Source organism: Microtus ochrogaster, linkage group LG3 (assembly GCF_000317375.1).
Source record: "Microtus ochrogaster isolate Prairie Vole_2 linkage group LG3, MicOch1.0, whole genome shotgun sequence".
NCBI classification, from domain to species: Eukaryota; Metazoa; Chordata; class Mammalia; order Rodentia; family Cricetidae; genus Microtus; species Microtus ochrogaster.
Window position 1 is genome coordinate 24,880,368 of NC_022029.1, and position 16,994 is coordinate 24,897,361.

The following is a 16,994-nucleotide window of genomic DNA, read 5'->3' on the forward strand; positions in this document are numbered from 1 at the left end:
TGTGGGAGAAGGTGAGCTGGGAAGGGGTGTGGGAGGTGAGCTGGGAAGGGGTGTGGGAGAAGGTGAGCTGGGAAAGGGGTGTGGGAGAAGGTGAGCTGGGAAAGGGCTGGACTATGCCTCCTGGAGGAACATAAGACCCCCATAACTTACTGTGTTCACTGGCCCCTCCTCAAGGCTACATAGTAGGAGCGACAGCTGGGGAAGGAGGCTGGCCTGCTGAGCTGCCTCAGTTCTACAGGGGCTGCAGAGACACAGCTTTTCAGTCACCACCAAGGATGGGTAGGCATCCTCTTCAGTACCTCTGGGTGTCCATGCTCCTATGAGTGACCCCCCTTCCCCTCCCAAATTCATTGCTTCTCTAAGTTAGCCTCGGGTAGCCTTGGGTAGGACAGTCTGTCATCTGTGTCAATTGCGGTGCCTGCCCATGTCTCCCCAGGAAGCCACACAAGAGCTTTATCTTCTCACTTTATTACAACCGTGAACACACATGGGGCTTTGCTTTGTCCCACAGACATTCTGTTTATGGAGCTGAGCTGGAACCTAGGCCCTCAGCACCCAAGGCCGAAGTTGTGCTCTGCTGCACCCCAAGGTTGTGTACCCTGCTTTTAAAGCGAGTGTTTTCCCATGAATGGGAAAGCTGGGTACCCAAAGCTGTTTCCAGGTGCTTTACATTTCTCAAAGTGGAAAACGTAGACAAGTGTTAAGCACACGTCCTGACTTCCAGGCACACAGGGATGCATAGATGCTACGCCTGGCCTGATATGGTTCTTGTCCCCGCTGTGTTCTGAGTATGCTGATGGCTCGCAACCCATCCCAGGCCATCCAGGGTGGCTTGTCAGGCCAGAAGTGAGCAAAGGGATGCTTTGGCTTGGGATGTGTGGAAGGAAGACAACTGTAATCATTTAGGCCTACAGTGAGAACAGGCACTAATATACATCTGTACATATGTAATATATACATTCTGTGAGTATTCAGAAGTGATACATGAACAGGTTAACTTCCAGGAATAAACCAAAGGGACCCAAAGTGTCTTGTGTTTCCTGCCCCTGAAATGCCATCACAGAGTCCACCTTCGCCAACAGGCAGTGCTGTAAGAATTGCAACGTAGGCAGGATGGTGGGTGTGCGAGGAGCCCCATCTCAAGGCATGCTCCTACCCACCCGTCACATGCGTTTACTGATACAGAGACCTGGTTGGGAACTAGGCCAGCTTGAGGCACTGTGTGTTGAAGCTGTCCCCTTCTTTGCTGGCAACAGCCTCGAGCAGGCTCTGCTTCTTCTGCATGCTCCTTGAGGACTCCAGCTCATACATGGTGGTCAGGTTGAAGAGCACACTCTCATGCAGGTAGTGCTTGGGGTCCTGCTGCACCATGGCCTCCAACTGCCGCAGGGAGTCCTTGAGCTTGCCCAGGTAAAGCAGACACACAGCAGCATTGTTGTTGGCCTGCAGGAAAGGACATGTGCTTAGGGTGACCCTGCCTGCTGTTGCTGCTCCCTGGTCGCCATGTCTCACCAGCCCCTTTATGGACCTCTCTAGCTACTGGAGGCCAGGCTAGCTCAGAGCAGAAATCTGGGTTTGCTGGTCTGCAAAAGGTAGAGGAGCCTGTGGGGTACCAAGACTTACCACTGCGTTTGTGGGGTCCATCTTCAAGATCTCTGTGAAGAACTTGTGAGCTTCTGCAAAGTTATTCTGGCCGAGGTACAGAAAGGCTCTGTAATGCACACACAGGTAAAGCGGTGAGCACAGGCAGCCAAGGGCTCTCTCCAGCCAGGGCCAGGTTCACAGGTCCCATGGGAGGAAGGGGCACACATGCCAGAGTGAGTCGTGTGCTCTCAGGTGGAGGCAGTGGCTTTATCGCTGACTGAAACATCAGACTCACTAGCAAGTCAGCCGCCCAGGTTCCAGTCCAGACACTAAAGCTCCAACCAAGGTCACTTCCTGTCGTACAAACTGAGCCCTGCTCCACGTTCACTTTCTGGACCTGGTTAGAAGGGTGGGCAGGTCTGTCCTGATGACTGCACTCATCATCTTCTGATACACGACTCCTGAAAGCCAATCTGAGACTCGGGCTGGCAAGAGCCCGATGGCAGGCATCACACACGGGGGAGTCTCTACTGAAAACAAGTGGGGTCTGTAGAGCAGGGTCCCTTCAGATTGGTTCTTAGGACTAAGGAGCAGGGCTGTGATTCTAGAAGCCTGAGGCTCCTGGGTCTCAGTACTGAGGACAGGGACAGGTGGGAGAAAGACACTCCAAACTGTGGGCCATGAGATGACTCAGCAGGTTAAGGTTAAATCACCAGCTGTCCTTCAAACCCTGAGTCCAGTCCCCGGAGCTCACAGGTGTCAGAGCCAACTCTCCACAGTGGTCCCCTGAGCTCAGCACACACAGACTTGATAAATCATTGAAAGATATTTACCTGTTCATTAAAACCATTATTTTACCCTGCAGTCCATCCAACTTCTGCGTCACTTTCTCAACGTCTTGAAAATACTTTTCAGCTGTTTTTATGTCTCCAATCTGCTTGGACAAAGTTCCGCAGTCAGTTTAGCCGACAAGTTCAAAGACGTATAAATGTAAAGTCACATTTGTTCCCCAGTACTGTGTCAGACTGGGAAGTCGTGTGTCACCCAGGGGACCTCAGAGCCCACCCAGTGAGCAGGGGACATTTAAGACAGAGTCTCAGTTTGGTGTTCAGTAAAAAAACCAAAGCAACTCAAAGTGTCTGGTGCTTCTTGTCCCCATCAGGGAATTATGTTAATGTGAACACCTGTCTCCAGTCTTTTGACTTAGCAGCTGAGTCCCTAAGAATAAATTTCGGCATAGCATTATGTAAAAACAAACTCTTGGAATAACACAAGATGCCCAGGTCAACTGGGATATTTCTGCCTGGTGACAGAGTAGATACCACCAGTTTTCCAATTTCAAAGTAATATTTTAACTAAATAACAGAGACTAATACTTTGATACTATTATAAACATAAAGGAGCAAACCCACACATATACCTTGTAAGGAAATCATTAGCCCCTCAAACAAGGCAGGGCCCCTCAGGATAGACAGCAGGGGGATGAGAGGAATTCATACTCGCGGCACCGGGAGGCCCGGCCCTGGTTCTCCACCAGTGATGGGGGAGTGTCAAGATACAGAGCTGGGATGTCCAGGCATCGTCCATGCCCTTCGTTTGCCTTAAGAGTAGGAAGGGAAATCACCTGGTGGTGATGGTGCAGGCATTTTATCCCAGCACTCGGGAGGCAGAGGCAGGTGGATCTCTGTGAGTTTGAGGCCAGCCTGGTCCAGGACAGGCTCCAAAGCTACAGAGAAACCCTGTCTTGAAAAACTAAAAACTTAAAAAAATATATGAAGGGAAAGCAATGCTCCACTCAGCTTGGACAAGCAGAAGAAAAGAAAGGGTTTTGCTGCACACACTGGTAAGGGGCAGACACATGTCCCATGTGTTCACAGTCTACGTGAGGGACACTCCAAAAGTCCCACACAATATCATCTTTTGACCACACTGTACCTTATTATATTCAACATTCTGTTTGTCTCTTAATGCCTGGAGGAGGCCTGAATGAGAGCTACATGAATTCTCGATTCTGGTGAAGTCCAGCATATGTACTAGAAGGCTTGAGGTGTCTCAGCCTGTGGCTTTCCCCTTTGACAGCACCTTATCTCTGTTTGAGAACACACTTGGGTTGACCTGTCTTATGCGGGGAGTCAGTGCCTGCCTTGGGGAGCAGATCATCACTACCTACCTGCAGGCCTGTTTCTGGACTAGAGTGAGGCCCAGGTAAGTCTCTCCAGAGTGACTCTAGAGTATACTGGGTAGGGCAGCTTGGCACAGAGAGCGTGAGGTCCTACCCTGGGGAAGCTCTGCTCCACCCCGCAGGAGGGTGTAATGGACAGTTAGTGAGTACTGTATCCACAGTGGCCCGAGGCCTGGGGCGGGGCAAGTGGAAGGGGCCCTCTCTAGCATGGGCTCTTGGCACCGGCTGAGCTGGGGAGGAGGGGCAGCTCTGGTTAAGACACTCCGGTCTTCCCACTGACGGTCTTCAATAGACACCCCATTTGCTATTTGTCCTTATAATCATTTCTAGCCACTCAACAGCTCAAAAAACAAAAAAGAGTTTTTGCATTTCCTGGGGTGGGGTTGACAGCTTTTCAAGCTGGAGGCCATTTCTTTCTAAGCAGTTTTCTGGAGGTCTGACTGCTGGTTAGTGAGCTGCAAGAACACAACACAGATACGATGTCTAGGACATGTCAGGGTGTACGGCCACCATCTGTCAGGCATCCTTGGGCCACTGTGTACCACTCTTCCCCACCTGCTCCTCGTGGCTGCAGTTCCAACAGGATGTTCCCATCTGCTATGCTGCTGCCGTCCCTGCCATGTTGAGGCCTCTCCTGCTCCTCCCCACTGTGTCCCAGCATTCACTCCCTGGCTCCCTGCAGTCTGGAGTCTCCCTCATGGTCTGCCACCTTCCTGGCTCTCCAGCCAACTCTGATAGTCATGGGGTCAGAGGATCCCCTTGCCCTGGACAGCAGCACAGCGGTATCCTTTGGCTACTGCACCTCCATGGTGTTTCAAAATCTACCTTGCTGGTATGAGTGATGACCTCCTAAGGCCCACGTGAAAAGACCTGGAGGGGCGGAGTGTGAGCCAGAGAGAAGTGACTTCAAAGGACAAATGCTGCAGACACCCAGAGACTGGATGACTCTGCTCTGCCTCTGGACTGCCTGAGATGCTCCCGGACACAGGCGAATGGGCTTCCTCAATGTGAAATCCCTCTCATGGCCAATTCCCTCCTGCTAGCCACTGTCCACCTGCTCTCTGAGCAGAAGGCACACATGGTCTACAGGATGCTGTGTGTGACGGTGACATCCACAGGCCTGAGAGTTTCAGATATGCAGATGCCACTTGGCCTCTCTCAGGGCTGGCGGGGAATGCGAGCAGGAGGCAGTCGCGCCTGTGAGGACCCGCGAGGGCACTCAGAGTCCCCTCATATCTGGGAACGAAATCAAAAACAAGGCGTTTATTGCGCTGGATGCCTGAATTGGGTTTCCAGCTGTTACATGAATGGCACACAGTCTACAGAGGTGACCCTGTGCTCACAGCCAGACTGGCTCTACGCCTATCTCTGAAAGAATGAAGGCCATTCTGCAGAATAAAATAGCCTCAAGAATTACAACAGAAGGCCTGTGGCCAGGAGACCTCGGAGAGGCTGGGGAGGGGCATGCACCTCTGGGGCACTCATTTGTCAAAGTTGTCTTCCTCTGTGGTCCAGCAATTGTGGGGGGATAAAATAATGGCTCGCCTATTCTTAGGTCACACAGCATTTCAGAGAAACCTTAAAAACAAATTTAAATGTAAGTGTGGAGCCAATGGAGAAGGTGCATACCAATATCCAAGTTCACCTGCGTGAGATTATTGAGGGGCCTGCTGTCTGTCATTTACTCCATCGTGGTTGGTGCGGTCCATTCCTGATGCTTTCCCCACAGTCCTCTGCACATTTGTTTACTAAACTGCTTCTATTCCAACTCTTCAGCATTGTAATGGAAAGTGCCTTGCCTTGTTTGGAGCGGTGTCTGATTCTCCATTTCTCTGGTGTACTTTCCCAGACTCAGGAGCCAGGAATGGCCTCTGAGAACATTTGAGTGTGTCCACATTTGGTTTTACACACTCAGATAGACATGGCTGTAGAAGGGCTCGCTCTCCTCACCCATCACAGTGGGATGACCAGGTATTTTAAGCCTGACCATGTTGTGCTGATGAGAACCCAAGTTGGCTGGTGTGGGAGGTCCTTCTGTCTATGTGTTGCTTTTATTGGTTAATGAATAAAAAACTGTCTTGAGCTTATAGCAGAGCAGAGGTAGGCAGGGAAAACTAAACTGAGTGCTGGGAGAAAGATGCAGAAACTTTGCTGGTAGGCCACGACTTTGTGGTGATACACAGATTAATGGAGATGGGTTAAATTAAGATAAAATAGTTAGCCAATCAGAAGCTGGAGCTAATGGGCCAAGCAGTGATTTAAATAATACAGTTTCTGTGTGGTTATTTTGGTTCTGGGCAGCCACCTTACAATAGTCGGCTGCTGCTCTTTCTCACTGAAGACTGGCCAGTTACTCCTGTGCACTAAGGGTAAGAGAATGGGCACACAAGACCAGATGCCAGCACCACACTGTTTGTGGGTCAAAGTCAACAGCGCCCAGGAATCCTGGCCTTGAAGATCTAACCTACCTGGGCTCTGATGCCTTGGCCCGGGGGATATTGCAGTTCTTGCCTGGAGCAACATGTTTGGAGGACTGTGGCTCTCCTCTGTCTTGGATCCCGAGATGGAACACTGGCCTGCAGCAGTGCCCAGGGCTGAGCAACCCAGCCCTGCTACATAGCAAATCTACTGTCCCTAGGTTTTGCCCTTTGTTATCTGCTGAGGAAACGTCCCCTCTTTTCTCCCCAGGGCAGCCCGGGCTTTCAGCATCCAGCTCCCTTTTCCATTCTCTTCCCTTTCACTCAGCATTCATCAGCTCAGCTCAGTAGTGAAGTCGGTCTCATCTGGAAATGTTTACTCTTCCTGATGCTCCGTGGCTCTCACTGTGGAGATGTGGTCCACGAGGGACACACATCCTTAGGGCTGTCCCAACCCCCAAACTATCAAATTTCAGCGTTCCCTCTTGTGTCCTGGATCGTCCAGGCAGGAGGGCCTTGCTAAGGAGTCAGGACACAGGATGTGGTACCTGGGAGTTCTAGACTCCCGGTGTCAGGAAGAGGCAGAGCTGCTGTTCAGATGTGGCGGCTAACTGTGAGGTCAGGAGCACAGAGTACTTCACTCCTGTGACCATGCGCCTGTGTGGGTTGGCTCTTTCTCCTCTTGCCATTAGCTGTCCCTCACCCACCTGCCTCTCCCACATTCAGAGGCTTTCAAGAGACGGACACACAGGGTCCATATGCTGGGCAGTCTGCAGTGTGAGATCATGACCCTGGAACCAACAGGAAGACATGCCAAACACTAGAGAGCCTTGCCGAGGGTTGCAGGACTACTGCACTGTGACTAGGTGCACTTGAGTGTTTTGAGTGTTCCCTCAACAGAGTAGCTGCAGTTTGGCAGATGTCCCTGGCTGCAACTGGACAGAACACCACACAAAAGAATTGCTGCAAAGGACGCCTTAACTTAGGTCATGTTCATTTGAACTGAAACATTGCCTTACTGCTCCTTCTCTGTCAGCTCTGAGGACAGAGTTTCCCGGCAGCCCTGCTGGATCGCAGCCTCCCTGCTCAGCTGCCAGGCTGCCAGCAGTTACCTGGAGGAGGATGCGGCCAATGCCACTCAGCAGCTGCGGCTCCTGCTCCGGGTAGTACTTGATCACTGCGCGGTAAGCGTCGATGGCCAGCACGTAGTCCTGTGGCAAGAGACCAAGAGAACGCTGTGAGCTGGAGACACTGTACAGCTGTTCCCTGAGCGTTACAGACCGAGGGCGCACACACAGACAGCTGTGGAGGCGGCAGGCTGCGCAGGAACCCTTCCTTCATGGTGATGGGCTGAGTTCTGTGTGACACACATCCCTGCTGTCATCACAGAGGCTCTGGACCTAGAGTTAGGTCCACAGGCTGCTTCTTTCTCCCACCTATGCAGGAGCCTCCACATTGGGTCCCTAGCTCTTTCTGGCAGAGTTGTTGTAAGGACTTGTGGTTCTGTACATCCCATCCTCCAGACATATAAGCCACATTCTCAAAGGTCTCAGACATTTTCTGTGCTAGACACTGAGGTGAAATATCTGTTTTGAAACAAAGAGCCTGCCAATAGCCTTCGTGATGACAGTGAGGGCATACGGCTGTCACTGCTTCCTATAACGCACGTGTAGTCACGTTGCTCTATAGGGACGACAAGTGCATAGAGGCCCCGACGTGCTGCAGCTTGGGGTCTGCAATCTGCACAGCCTTTATTTTGCATGGTCTAGCTGTGTGCACCTGATCGTGGCCACATGCCAACCCTGCTTGCAGCTCTCCTTGAGGCAACCACCAACACAGTGCCCATTTCCCACTTTTGGCCTACAGTAGTAAAAGGTGTGAGACCTGGTCTCAGAGAGTCAGGTGCTGCCTATCACAAGGTTCAGAGGTCAGCTCCTCTTACATCCTCAGTAGCCAAGTACTGGAGCAAGCTTTGTGGTGTGAACTATGCCGAACACTTACTTCCTCTAGGTTCCGGCTCAGTCACCAGCTCAGGGTCACCACTGCTGATTTTCTCCTAACTGTAAGATCCGGGAAGGTATTTCATTCTGTATTCTAAACTTTGTTTCCTCCAAACTGGGACTTCAGTTACTGAGCTTGCTAATTGGGAGGTTAAAAGACAGACGCCGAACAAAATTCCAGTTTGGCAGGGGGAAAAAAAAGAAGACTCTCCAGTCTGGTACCTTCAAGTACAGCTCGTTAAAACTAATTTTATTCAAGGCCTGATGCTCACAAGGAGCCAGAGCCCACGTGCCTTGACTTCCTCTCCCACCACACCAATGCAGCCCGCGGCCAGGCTGCCTTACTTAGAGCTGCACCAGCAGGAGCACGTGTGCTCGTGTGCAGGAGCATCTGTGTCCGGTGCTTGTGATGGCACCGCACATTCTGGAAGCCAGGGACATGGCTGGGAGACCATGCCATCCTTGTGTGGCTGGGGACCTGCTTTCAGACTACTCTCCTGGGCTCTGGCCACTCCACACTTGAGCAGCAACCAGTTTTACTTCCCTCAGGAGAGTCGTGGCCCCTAAGCTCCGTGCCATTGTCCCCCCTCTAACCTGACTGCACCCTCACATTTGGGTGCAGCACATGACTGTGCTGAGTGTCACCAGCTCCAAGTCATGGGGCTGCACCTGATCACACACTGTAGTGACCTGTACTCCGTTTTGATCTTGATGCATCTGACAGACAGCTGTGGGCGGGCTAGGGTAGGAGCACGAAGGCCAGTATGCCTGGGTAACCAGCCCTGCTGGAATCCTAGGTTTTTTGACCGACATTACTGCCTTCCAAACATGCCTAGAGTCAGGGGTTCATGCTACTGAGGATGGCCCGGCGGCAGGAAAGAAACAGGCCTAAATATACCTGAATATACCTGTTATAGATTATCTATTTATCTATCTATCTATCTATCTATCTATCTATCTATCTATCTATCTATCTATCTATCTATCTATCTATCTTCTATCTATCTACTGTGTATCTCTGTTTGGCCTGTAGTGATGCAGACCACACTGGTCTTGAATTCTCAAAGATCCCCCTGCCTCTGGCTCCCAAGTGCTTGGATTAGAGGTGTGCATGTCCAGTCTTAATGGGATTTTACTGCTCTCCTGGGAAGGCAGGGTAGACCCAGCAGAGAAGGGATCAGCAGGCAGGGCAGAGGTAAATGTTTGCAGATGTCAACAAGCCTCAGTGGTTAGGGTGTGCCTGCTAGAGGGAGGGTACTTTCCAGTGGGTTGCGAGCAGGTGAACTCACTCAATCCCTGGAGCCTGGAGGGTCTCTTAGCCTGACCTGTCAGCAATAACACTGGGGGAATGACAGCTGAGCCGCATTAGTGGCCTTTCCCCACTGAAGGCGTCACATAGTGTGACCTGAGCAAGGAGTAGGCAGCCTGTGTGTCTCAACGGGTGTGGGAGGTCTGGGGATGTGGAGCTAGGGAGTGGCCAAGGGAGGCTGCAGCACCACACAGATCCACCCCAGTCGTGTTTACAAACAGAGGGCTTTGTCTTGCAAGCAAGGGTCCCGCACAACGTATTGTGGGATATTCAGAACTGGAACATATAACCAAATTTCTTATCATTAAAAGGCTGTTAGCCAGCACACAGGCCCCAGCGCAGCGGCCCAGCTACCGTGGTAATACTTGGTTGTGCCCACTAGATGGCAGAAGAGTGCATATGCTTGCATCCACTCTACTTAAACCTTTCTTTCACTCCTTTAACTCATGAAAATAAAAATTAAACTGAACTTTTAACTTAAATTACATCCATTGTGAAATCATTTTTGAAACATGATGTGTCCTATACCGAGTCTGGAGTGGTGGGGTGACACAGACAGACGTTTGTGCCCGTGTTGATGGCGCTATCACGGGTGCAGGAGAACAAAGGAAGCATTTTTGTTCCGTGGTTTTCTAGCCGAGCATCTCAGAAATGCAAGCAGCCGAACGCCCGACATCAAAGCAGGGACTTCCTTCTCTGAGGATCTCCAGCTTTTGGTTGGGCAACCCACTGCTGCATGCCTAACGACGCCTGGTAACCAAGACTCAGAGACTTTCAGGTGATGCTTGCCCCTGGAGACAGCAGTGTTGAGGTGGAGGCCCTGGCTAAAGGCTGCAGCACATGGGGGTGGGGCAGGCTCTGCAATGATGTCATGAGGGAAGAGGACGGATGAGAGCAGTGACAGTGGCTCTATAGGCAACAGGCCCTGTGCAAACGTGTTAGACACAGAACTTCTGAAAACAAACGAGTTAGAAAGTAGGAAAAGGCTGTGAGAACCAGAGCTGGGAGAGATTTTAGGACACCCAGCCTTCCTGTGTCAAGGTCACCTACTAGAGGATGAGCCTGGCCTGTCTGTCTATACCCAATGTTGCACACCACAGAGGTGCAGAGGATGCACGCTGTCCTATAGCTGGGCTGTGGCCACACACTTTTTCCTGCCAAAACCAAGGACATGGCCGCATGGAGGCACGCATTTCTCCACTTGGTAAGGTGCCCACTGACGAATGCTCAGCCAGAGCAGGATGACCTTGGCCGTGGGCGGAGTGATGAGCTGTCTCACCACAGCTCAGAAGGTGTTAACGGCGCTGCTCCGGGTGTCTGCTGCTGACAGATTCTGTGGCAGCTTTGGTGCCTGCAGCTGGCAGCAAGGCCGCCAGCTCTGTGGCAGGCCACCCGTGCCCAGGGCGGGAGGCAAGCCAGGCATGGGACGTATTTGAGATGAGAGAGAAGTCTGAAAACATGGCTGCCTGTGCTGGCAGGGCCTGTGTGGAGAATAGACACTGTGTCTGATGGCTCGGTTGGGTTCCCTGATTCATGCTGGCTCCTCGGGGAAAGTTTGGGTGACCCCCTCACAAGTGGGTCTGGTGGGAAAGCCTGCCTTCAGATGTCAAAACCATCAATCATTAAAACAAACAAAAAATGACCCTCACACTAAAGCCAGAACAAAGGACACTTTCTGGATGCAGTTCAGAGGAAAACGGGTGGAATGAGCAGCTTTAATTAGACCACTTAGACCTAGGTCTGCTCAATTAAATCCAGTAACATAAACCATTTTCTGTGGAATTTCAAAATGACAAGTTTGGCCCCCAAGTGTGAGTGAACTCTACTGAGCAATCTAGGTCATGCTGAATACTGCTGAGGCCCGCAGCCCACGTCCTCGTCAGGCCTGCGGGAGCACAGACTTCCCTGCAGCTTCCTGATGACACTGTCTTCTAGAGCAAGGTGCGCTACAGCTCAGCTGCCCACATACCTTCATCAGGAGCAGACAATTTGCCATGGAATACAGCACACGGCCCAGTCGCGACCTCCACAGCTGAACAGAGGCTGCAGGGGAGAGGAGAGAGAGCGCATGAGCATGCTTGTGCAAGCTAGGAACTGCTGCACCCTGTTTACTGGTTTCACTCTCCTCCCTCCCCGCAGCCTAACCCTACCAGGTTCACCAGAATGTCTTTAATCACTGTAGGGAGCACTGGAGACAGAAGACAGAAGAGGGTCAGAGCGGGCTCTTATGGGACCACCTGTACAGGTGCAGCACAGGTGAGCCCCGCTCTATGCCAGAACCCTAAGCCTACGAGCATGCCTGATGCAGACATGGTACATCTGCTGGCCAGGGTGGAGGCTGACCCATGCACACAGCCTTTAGTCTCAGATGGGAACAATGCTGGTCTGCCTTCTTCACAGGCTTTGCTGACACCAGCAATGAACCCCAAAGGGCTGGGTGAAAGGAAGGAGAGAAGCACCTCTTGCAGACAGGACAAGGCCAGTGTCATGGCTGCCAGGCAGCAGACACGTGAACTGTAGATCTCTGCTCACTTCTGGTATCAGCCATCACCTGGTTCAGAACCTTCACTGACTGTTTCTTCTTAGGTTATCAAACTGGCGCTGTGAACTTGCTGGGGTTGGAATGGTCCCTTCACAGACATCTGATGTGAGTGGACGGCCACACGGATGGGCTGTGAGGTCATCAGGAGTATGGCTGAGTTGGGGACTATGCTGCTTGCTTCAACGAGGGCAAGCTGACACATTCATGCCTCTGAGCCGGGCGGTGGTGGCGCACGCCTTTAATCCCAGCACTTGGGAGGAAGAGGCAGGCGGATCTCTGAGTTCGAGACCAGCCTGGTCTACAAGAGCTAGTTCCAGGACAGGCTCCAAAAAAAACCACAGAGAAACCCTGTCTCGAAAAAAACAAAAAAAACAAAAAACAAAACAAAAAAAAAAACCAAAACCAAAAAAAGCCCCCAAAACAAACATTCATGCCTCTGGGTTTCAGCCTTGTTACCAACAGGCTACACCCATGTAAATGCACACATACACATCCCAAATCACATGCGCACACACCACATATCATTCACCTACACGCACACAAACACACATGGCCCTTCAACCCCAGGGAGTCATAAACCTTTTCAAAGGAACTGGCTCTTTGCTAGCGTGCTCAGCAGTAGGAACATGCACACAAGTTCATGTATTGAGGATATAACCTAAAGTCACATGTTGATGTATTTGAAGTGGGGGTCTTTGGGAGGGCACTGGGAAAGTCCTGAGGCAAGGCCTTACCAATGGTATTGTTGGTTTAAAAAGAGTCATGTGATGGTTACTTCCTGCTACAATGCTGCAGACTGTGCCACAGGCCAGCATCGACTCATGCATGTCCCAGACTCCAGAACTGCGAGCCTAATACAATTTTCTTCCTTATAAATGAACCAGATTTGGGTGTTTCATTATAGCAGAAGGAAACGGCAGAGATATGACCTTCTCAGAGGCAGATCTGCCCATGCAGTCCACTGTGTGTCCATAGGTGATTTCTAAGACACCATGAAAGATCAGGATGCTCAGCCACTGAGTACACACTATGGCTCCCTCCTGCCCTGAGAATCTGTCTAGGCAAATGGAAAGTCCCTAGGGCACCAATGGCTGGGTGGGGCCATTCTCAGAACCCACTTATATTTTGGGTTAAACCTGTGTTCTCCCCTCATCTACCCAGGGCCCTTCTACAGCACAGCGAGGACCACCTTAGGGTCGAGACTCACACACCCGAGAGCGTGAACAGAGGGGACTGCTCACCTTGTCTGCTCTCCTGGGTGACATTGCTCAGGCCACCGTCTTCAGCTAAGCCTTGCTCCAAGTTGGCCAGGATCTGCAGTCATTTCAAACAAGGAAACAAAACTGTGAGTAGGTCTGTCCACAGTGTCACTGTATTTCCTGGACACAGCACACTTCTCTGGGTGGAAACCGACCCATTAAGGAATGTTTGCACAGATGTGTCCTTTGCACCACTACGACTACCAGTTACTTGGAGCTGATGAGAAGGGCAGGACCCTCACTCTGGTAGGAGGTGGAGTTTAGGCTGATGAGACTCATAAAGCTTTCTCAGACGTGAACATAGTGGGTGTTCCGTGTTTCTTTCCATAAAAAGCATCAGATGTGTTACACACGAGAGTAATTAGCTTCCGTGGGAGCATCAACTCCCTTCCTCTGGGCACCGCCAGGCCTACAGCCTTTCCTACAACACTCGCGCAATTCCATGAAGATGGCACTTTTTCCCCCCTCCCCGAGGCAGGGTTTCTCTGTGTCGCCCTGGCTGTCCTGGGACTTGCTTTGTAGATCAGGCTGGCCTGGAACTCACAGCGATCTGCCTGCCTCTGCCTCCTGAGTGCTGGGACTAAAGGTGTGCACCACCACCACCCCCACACAGTTTTTATTGTTTGGTTAAAACCTTTGCATTGTTTTTTCTGCATTTGGGTTTCCCAGAAAAAAAAAGTCACCATGGCCCCTGTGGCTTGGGAAGAGGGTTTACTACTGTCATTACTCTATTATTTATTATTATATCCTGGGGCAGGATGAGAAGACTACGTGTGTGAAAAAGTGGGGACAGTGTTAATGGAAAAGGCTCTCCTGCATCTGTCTGCTCTTCCTCTCGCCACCTGCTGGGTGACGTTACCCCGTGGCTACCCTCCAGGAGGCAGGTAGGCAGTGGAGGACAGCACTGAGTGTCCTCTCAAAACCTACCTATGCCACACTGGTGTTACCCTTTGTAAAGTCCGTAGTTTGTATAACCAAGAGAGTAATTAGCTGTGGACTGTGACTCGAGACGCACGTGGGGCTCAAGATTGTCCTTTGAGAGATTCAGGACACAGACACGGGGTCCAGGACTGTGACCTTGGAGGGAAGTAAGCCAGTGCCAACTATGTCAAATGACATTTCCCAGCTAATCTGCTAATCTGACAGAGAAGGAACTCTTAAATCCCCTCAGGCTGGAGTGGAGGGAGCCCAGGAAGAAAGAGAAGGATGAGGGACAGCAGAGGGCACCAGCATTCAGGATCCAGCCTGAGCGCAGAGAACTAGGACAAAGGCTGGGTCTGCATCACGAAAAAGCCGCAGACAGCAGGACAGTGGACAGTTCTCGGGCTACGAGGAGTGTGGAGAGGTCCGTGTACACAACTCTGTGTTCTAGGACCACTGCATCACCCACCCCGGAACACACCTGGATCTCAGGCCTGGGGAAGGCTGCCTCCATGGAGCCCTGCACATCTCAGCCAGCACCCACGGGAGGGTGGAGGCTGCCTGCTGTTCTGGCTCTGCAGAAGTGGGGCACTTCAGAGGGGCGGCAGCACGCACTGCAATGTGAGAGGCAGCACAGACAGAAGCTACTGGCAATGGAGGTGGCAGAGGCGGGGCCAGCAAGGGCTCTACCGCCTACTCTGGGCTCTCCAGGTTTTTTGACAGTCTGGGGAATCTTCTTTTCCAACAGGCTCACTGGCTAATGCTCACGTCCCAAGCTGGTGGCCCTACTGTGAGGTTTTAGAGAGCTCAGGAAGTAGGACTTAGCTGGTAGAGGTAGATACTGGGGAAAGGTCCTTGGGACCATGTGGTCCCCGGCCAGCTATAAAGGGAACAGCTTGTGCCATGCAGTCTTCCTGTGATGCTATGCTGGGGCACATGGGTCAAGTGACGAGCCTGAACCCTCTGAAAACCATGAATCAAAACAAACATTTTCCCTCCCTTCAATGGTCTATGCTGGGCCATGGGTTGCAGCACTTGTAAGACAAATAACTAGCATAGCATGTAGCTACACACCGGGGGCGGGAAGGGGAGGGCCTGGAGCAGGTTACAGCCGCTCTCACCTCCTGTGGGTCTGGCGAGTGGGACTGAGAGGAGCTCCAGGGTCTGCAGTGTCCCAGGCCACTAAGGGGCTTGAGTATTGGTGGGAAGGTTCTGACTGCAGACATGAGAAGGTTTCTGAGCCTTGGGGGGCCATGTCTGCACCACTTAGGAGATGCGGGTACTGCAGGGAAAGGCTGACCTTTTGACCCCCACCCACAGGTCTGTGTTGTCCCGGATGCAGACCCCGAGAACAAGTATCATCAACTGGATCCCTCCCAGCAGGTGCAATGCACCACACTGTTCTGGAAGATGCTCTGAAGGCAGAGGTCCCTGGGAAAGCGTGGGCGGCAGAAAGGTATCAACTGGCATTTCTACTGAATTTGAGCAGATAAACCTGAAGGTGAGAGGATTTCTTTCGGTTTTATCAAATGTAAATCAAGAGTACATTATGGCCACGGCCCAGAGTAGCCACCTAGTCTGGGTGAGACAGGCTCTACAGCTGTGCAGGCCCATTTTCTTCTTCACCCTGAAGCCCCATCTTCCTCTCTCCTGTCCCTCCCCACACCCATAATCACCAAGGACTGGTGTTGATGCTGTGAACGACACAGCCCAATATAAGCTGCGGGGAGGTCCAGCCAAGGGTGCTGGCAAGCAGTGCCACAGGAGTGGGCTCTCTTCTAATCCAGGGCAGAGCTCTCCAAAAGGAGACAGAAGCTATGGCCTCAGGTATGATAGCTTACTCTGTAATAAAAAAAAAGGGAGATGAGGGCCTTTATTCCCCTCCCTCAAAACAGGTCTCACAATATGGCCCAGGCTGGTTTTGAGCTTACGGGGTCAAGTGTTCCTCTTCCCTCAGCTACCCAAGTAGTTAGGACTTCGTTGCTTGTACACGCTCCCTGGCCCAGTTCTGTTCTAACACCCTGTAAAGAGTTAATGGCTTAGAAGACTCTTCGAGGCCAGAGCAGTCCTCAGCTGAGGTCCTGCTCATATGATTGGAAACTGTGGGACAAGCCCACAGTAGGAGGTCCCTTGGGTGCCATATGCAGAAGATGGGGGCAGAACAGCTCCAGGAGGGGTGGGAGCAGCTGTGTTTGGGTATCTGGGGTGTCATCTTGGCCATGTGGGCAAGTCTAGGCTCCACCATCCTTCAGAGATCCAGCCCTGGGCCTGTAATCTGCCATTGTAGAGACAAGGGGCTTGCAGCCCGGGAGCCAGTGACAGACAGACATGAGTGCCCCTGGTGATGGGAACTGAGAGAGCAGAGGACAGAGCTCAGCCGGAGGATGGTGCCATGATAGGCTGGAGCAGCTGGAGGTCTGGGTTCAGAAAAGAGGTGAACTCCTCTATCTGTGGCTGGCAAGAGAAAGTAGAGTTGGTAGGGCCAAGGGATAGCAGGTCTGAGGTGAAGCAGGCTGGCCTCTGCACTGAGATCTTTGAGATGTTTGGATGGATCACCTTGGAGCATCCTGTGGCCTTGAGAAGTGTAAGCAGTCAATCATCTGTAGGAAGGGGCAAGGGAAGAGATGGGTGGGCTGTGGCTCTTAGAGTCCCCATAAAAGATGAGGAGGATCGGAGGCAGAGTGACCACACAGGGCCAGGTGCTGCACAGAACAGAGTGACCACACAGGACCAGGCGCTGCACAGGGCAGAGTGACCACACAGGACCAGGCGCTGCACAG

General features: G+C 51.9%; 1 protein-coding gene across 1 annotated transcript in view; it reads right to left on the reverse strand.

Annotated features, from left to right (window-relative positions):
• Positions 1 to 451: 451 nt before the first annotated feature.
• Trappc12 (trafficking protein particle complex 12) overlaps positions 452 to 16,994 on the reverse strand; it is a 70,045-nt gene continuing 53,502 nt past the window's right edge. The window contains exons 7-12 of the mRNA XM_005360650.3: positions 13,276 to 13,348; positions 11,462 to 11,535; positions 7,296 to 7,394; positions 2,418 to 2,518; positions 1,624 to 1,711; positions 452 to 1,443 (exon numbers count right to left, since the gene is read on the reverse strand). Of these exons, the coding sequence (XP_005360707.1) occupies positions 1,201 to 1,443; positions 1,624 to 1,711; positions 2,418 to 2,518; positions 7,296 to 7,394; positions 11,462 to 11,535; positions 13,276 to 13,348 (678 nt within the window). The 3' untranslated portion in view covers positions 452 to 1,200. The remainder of the gene's footprint in view (positions 1,444 to 1,623; positions 1,712 to 2,417; positions 2,519 to 7,295; positions 7,395 to 11,461; positions 11,536 to 13,275; positions 13,349 to 16,994) is intronic.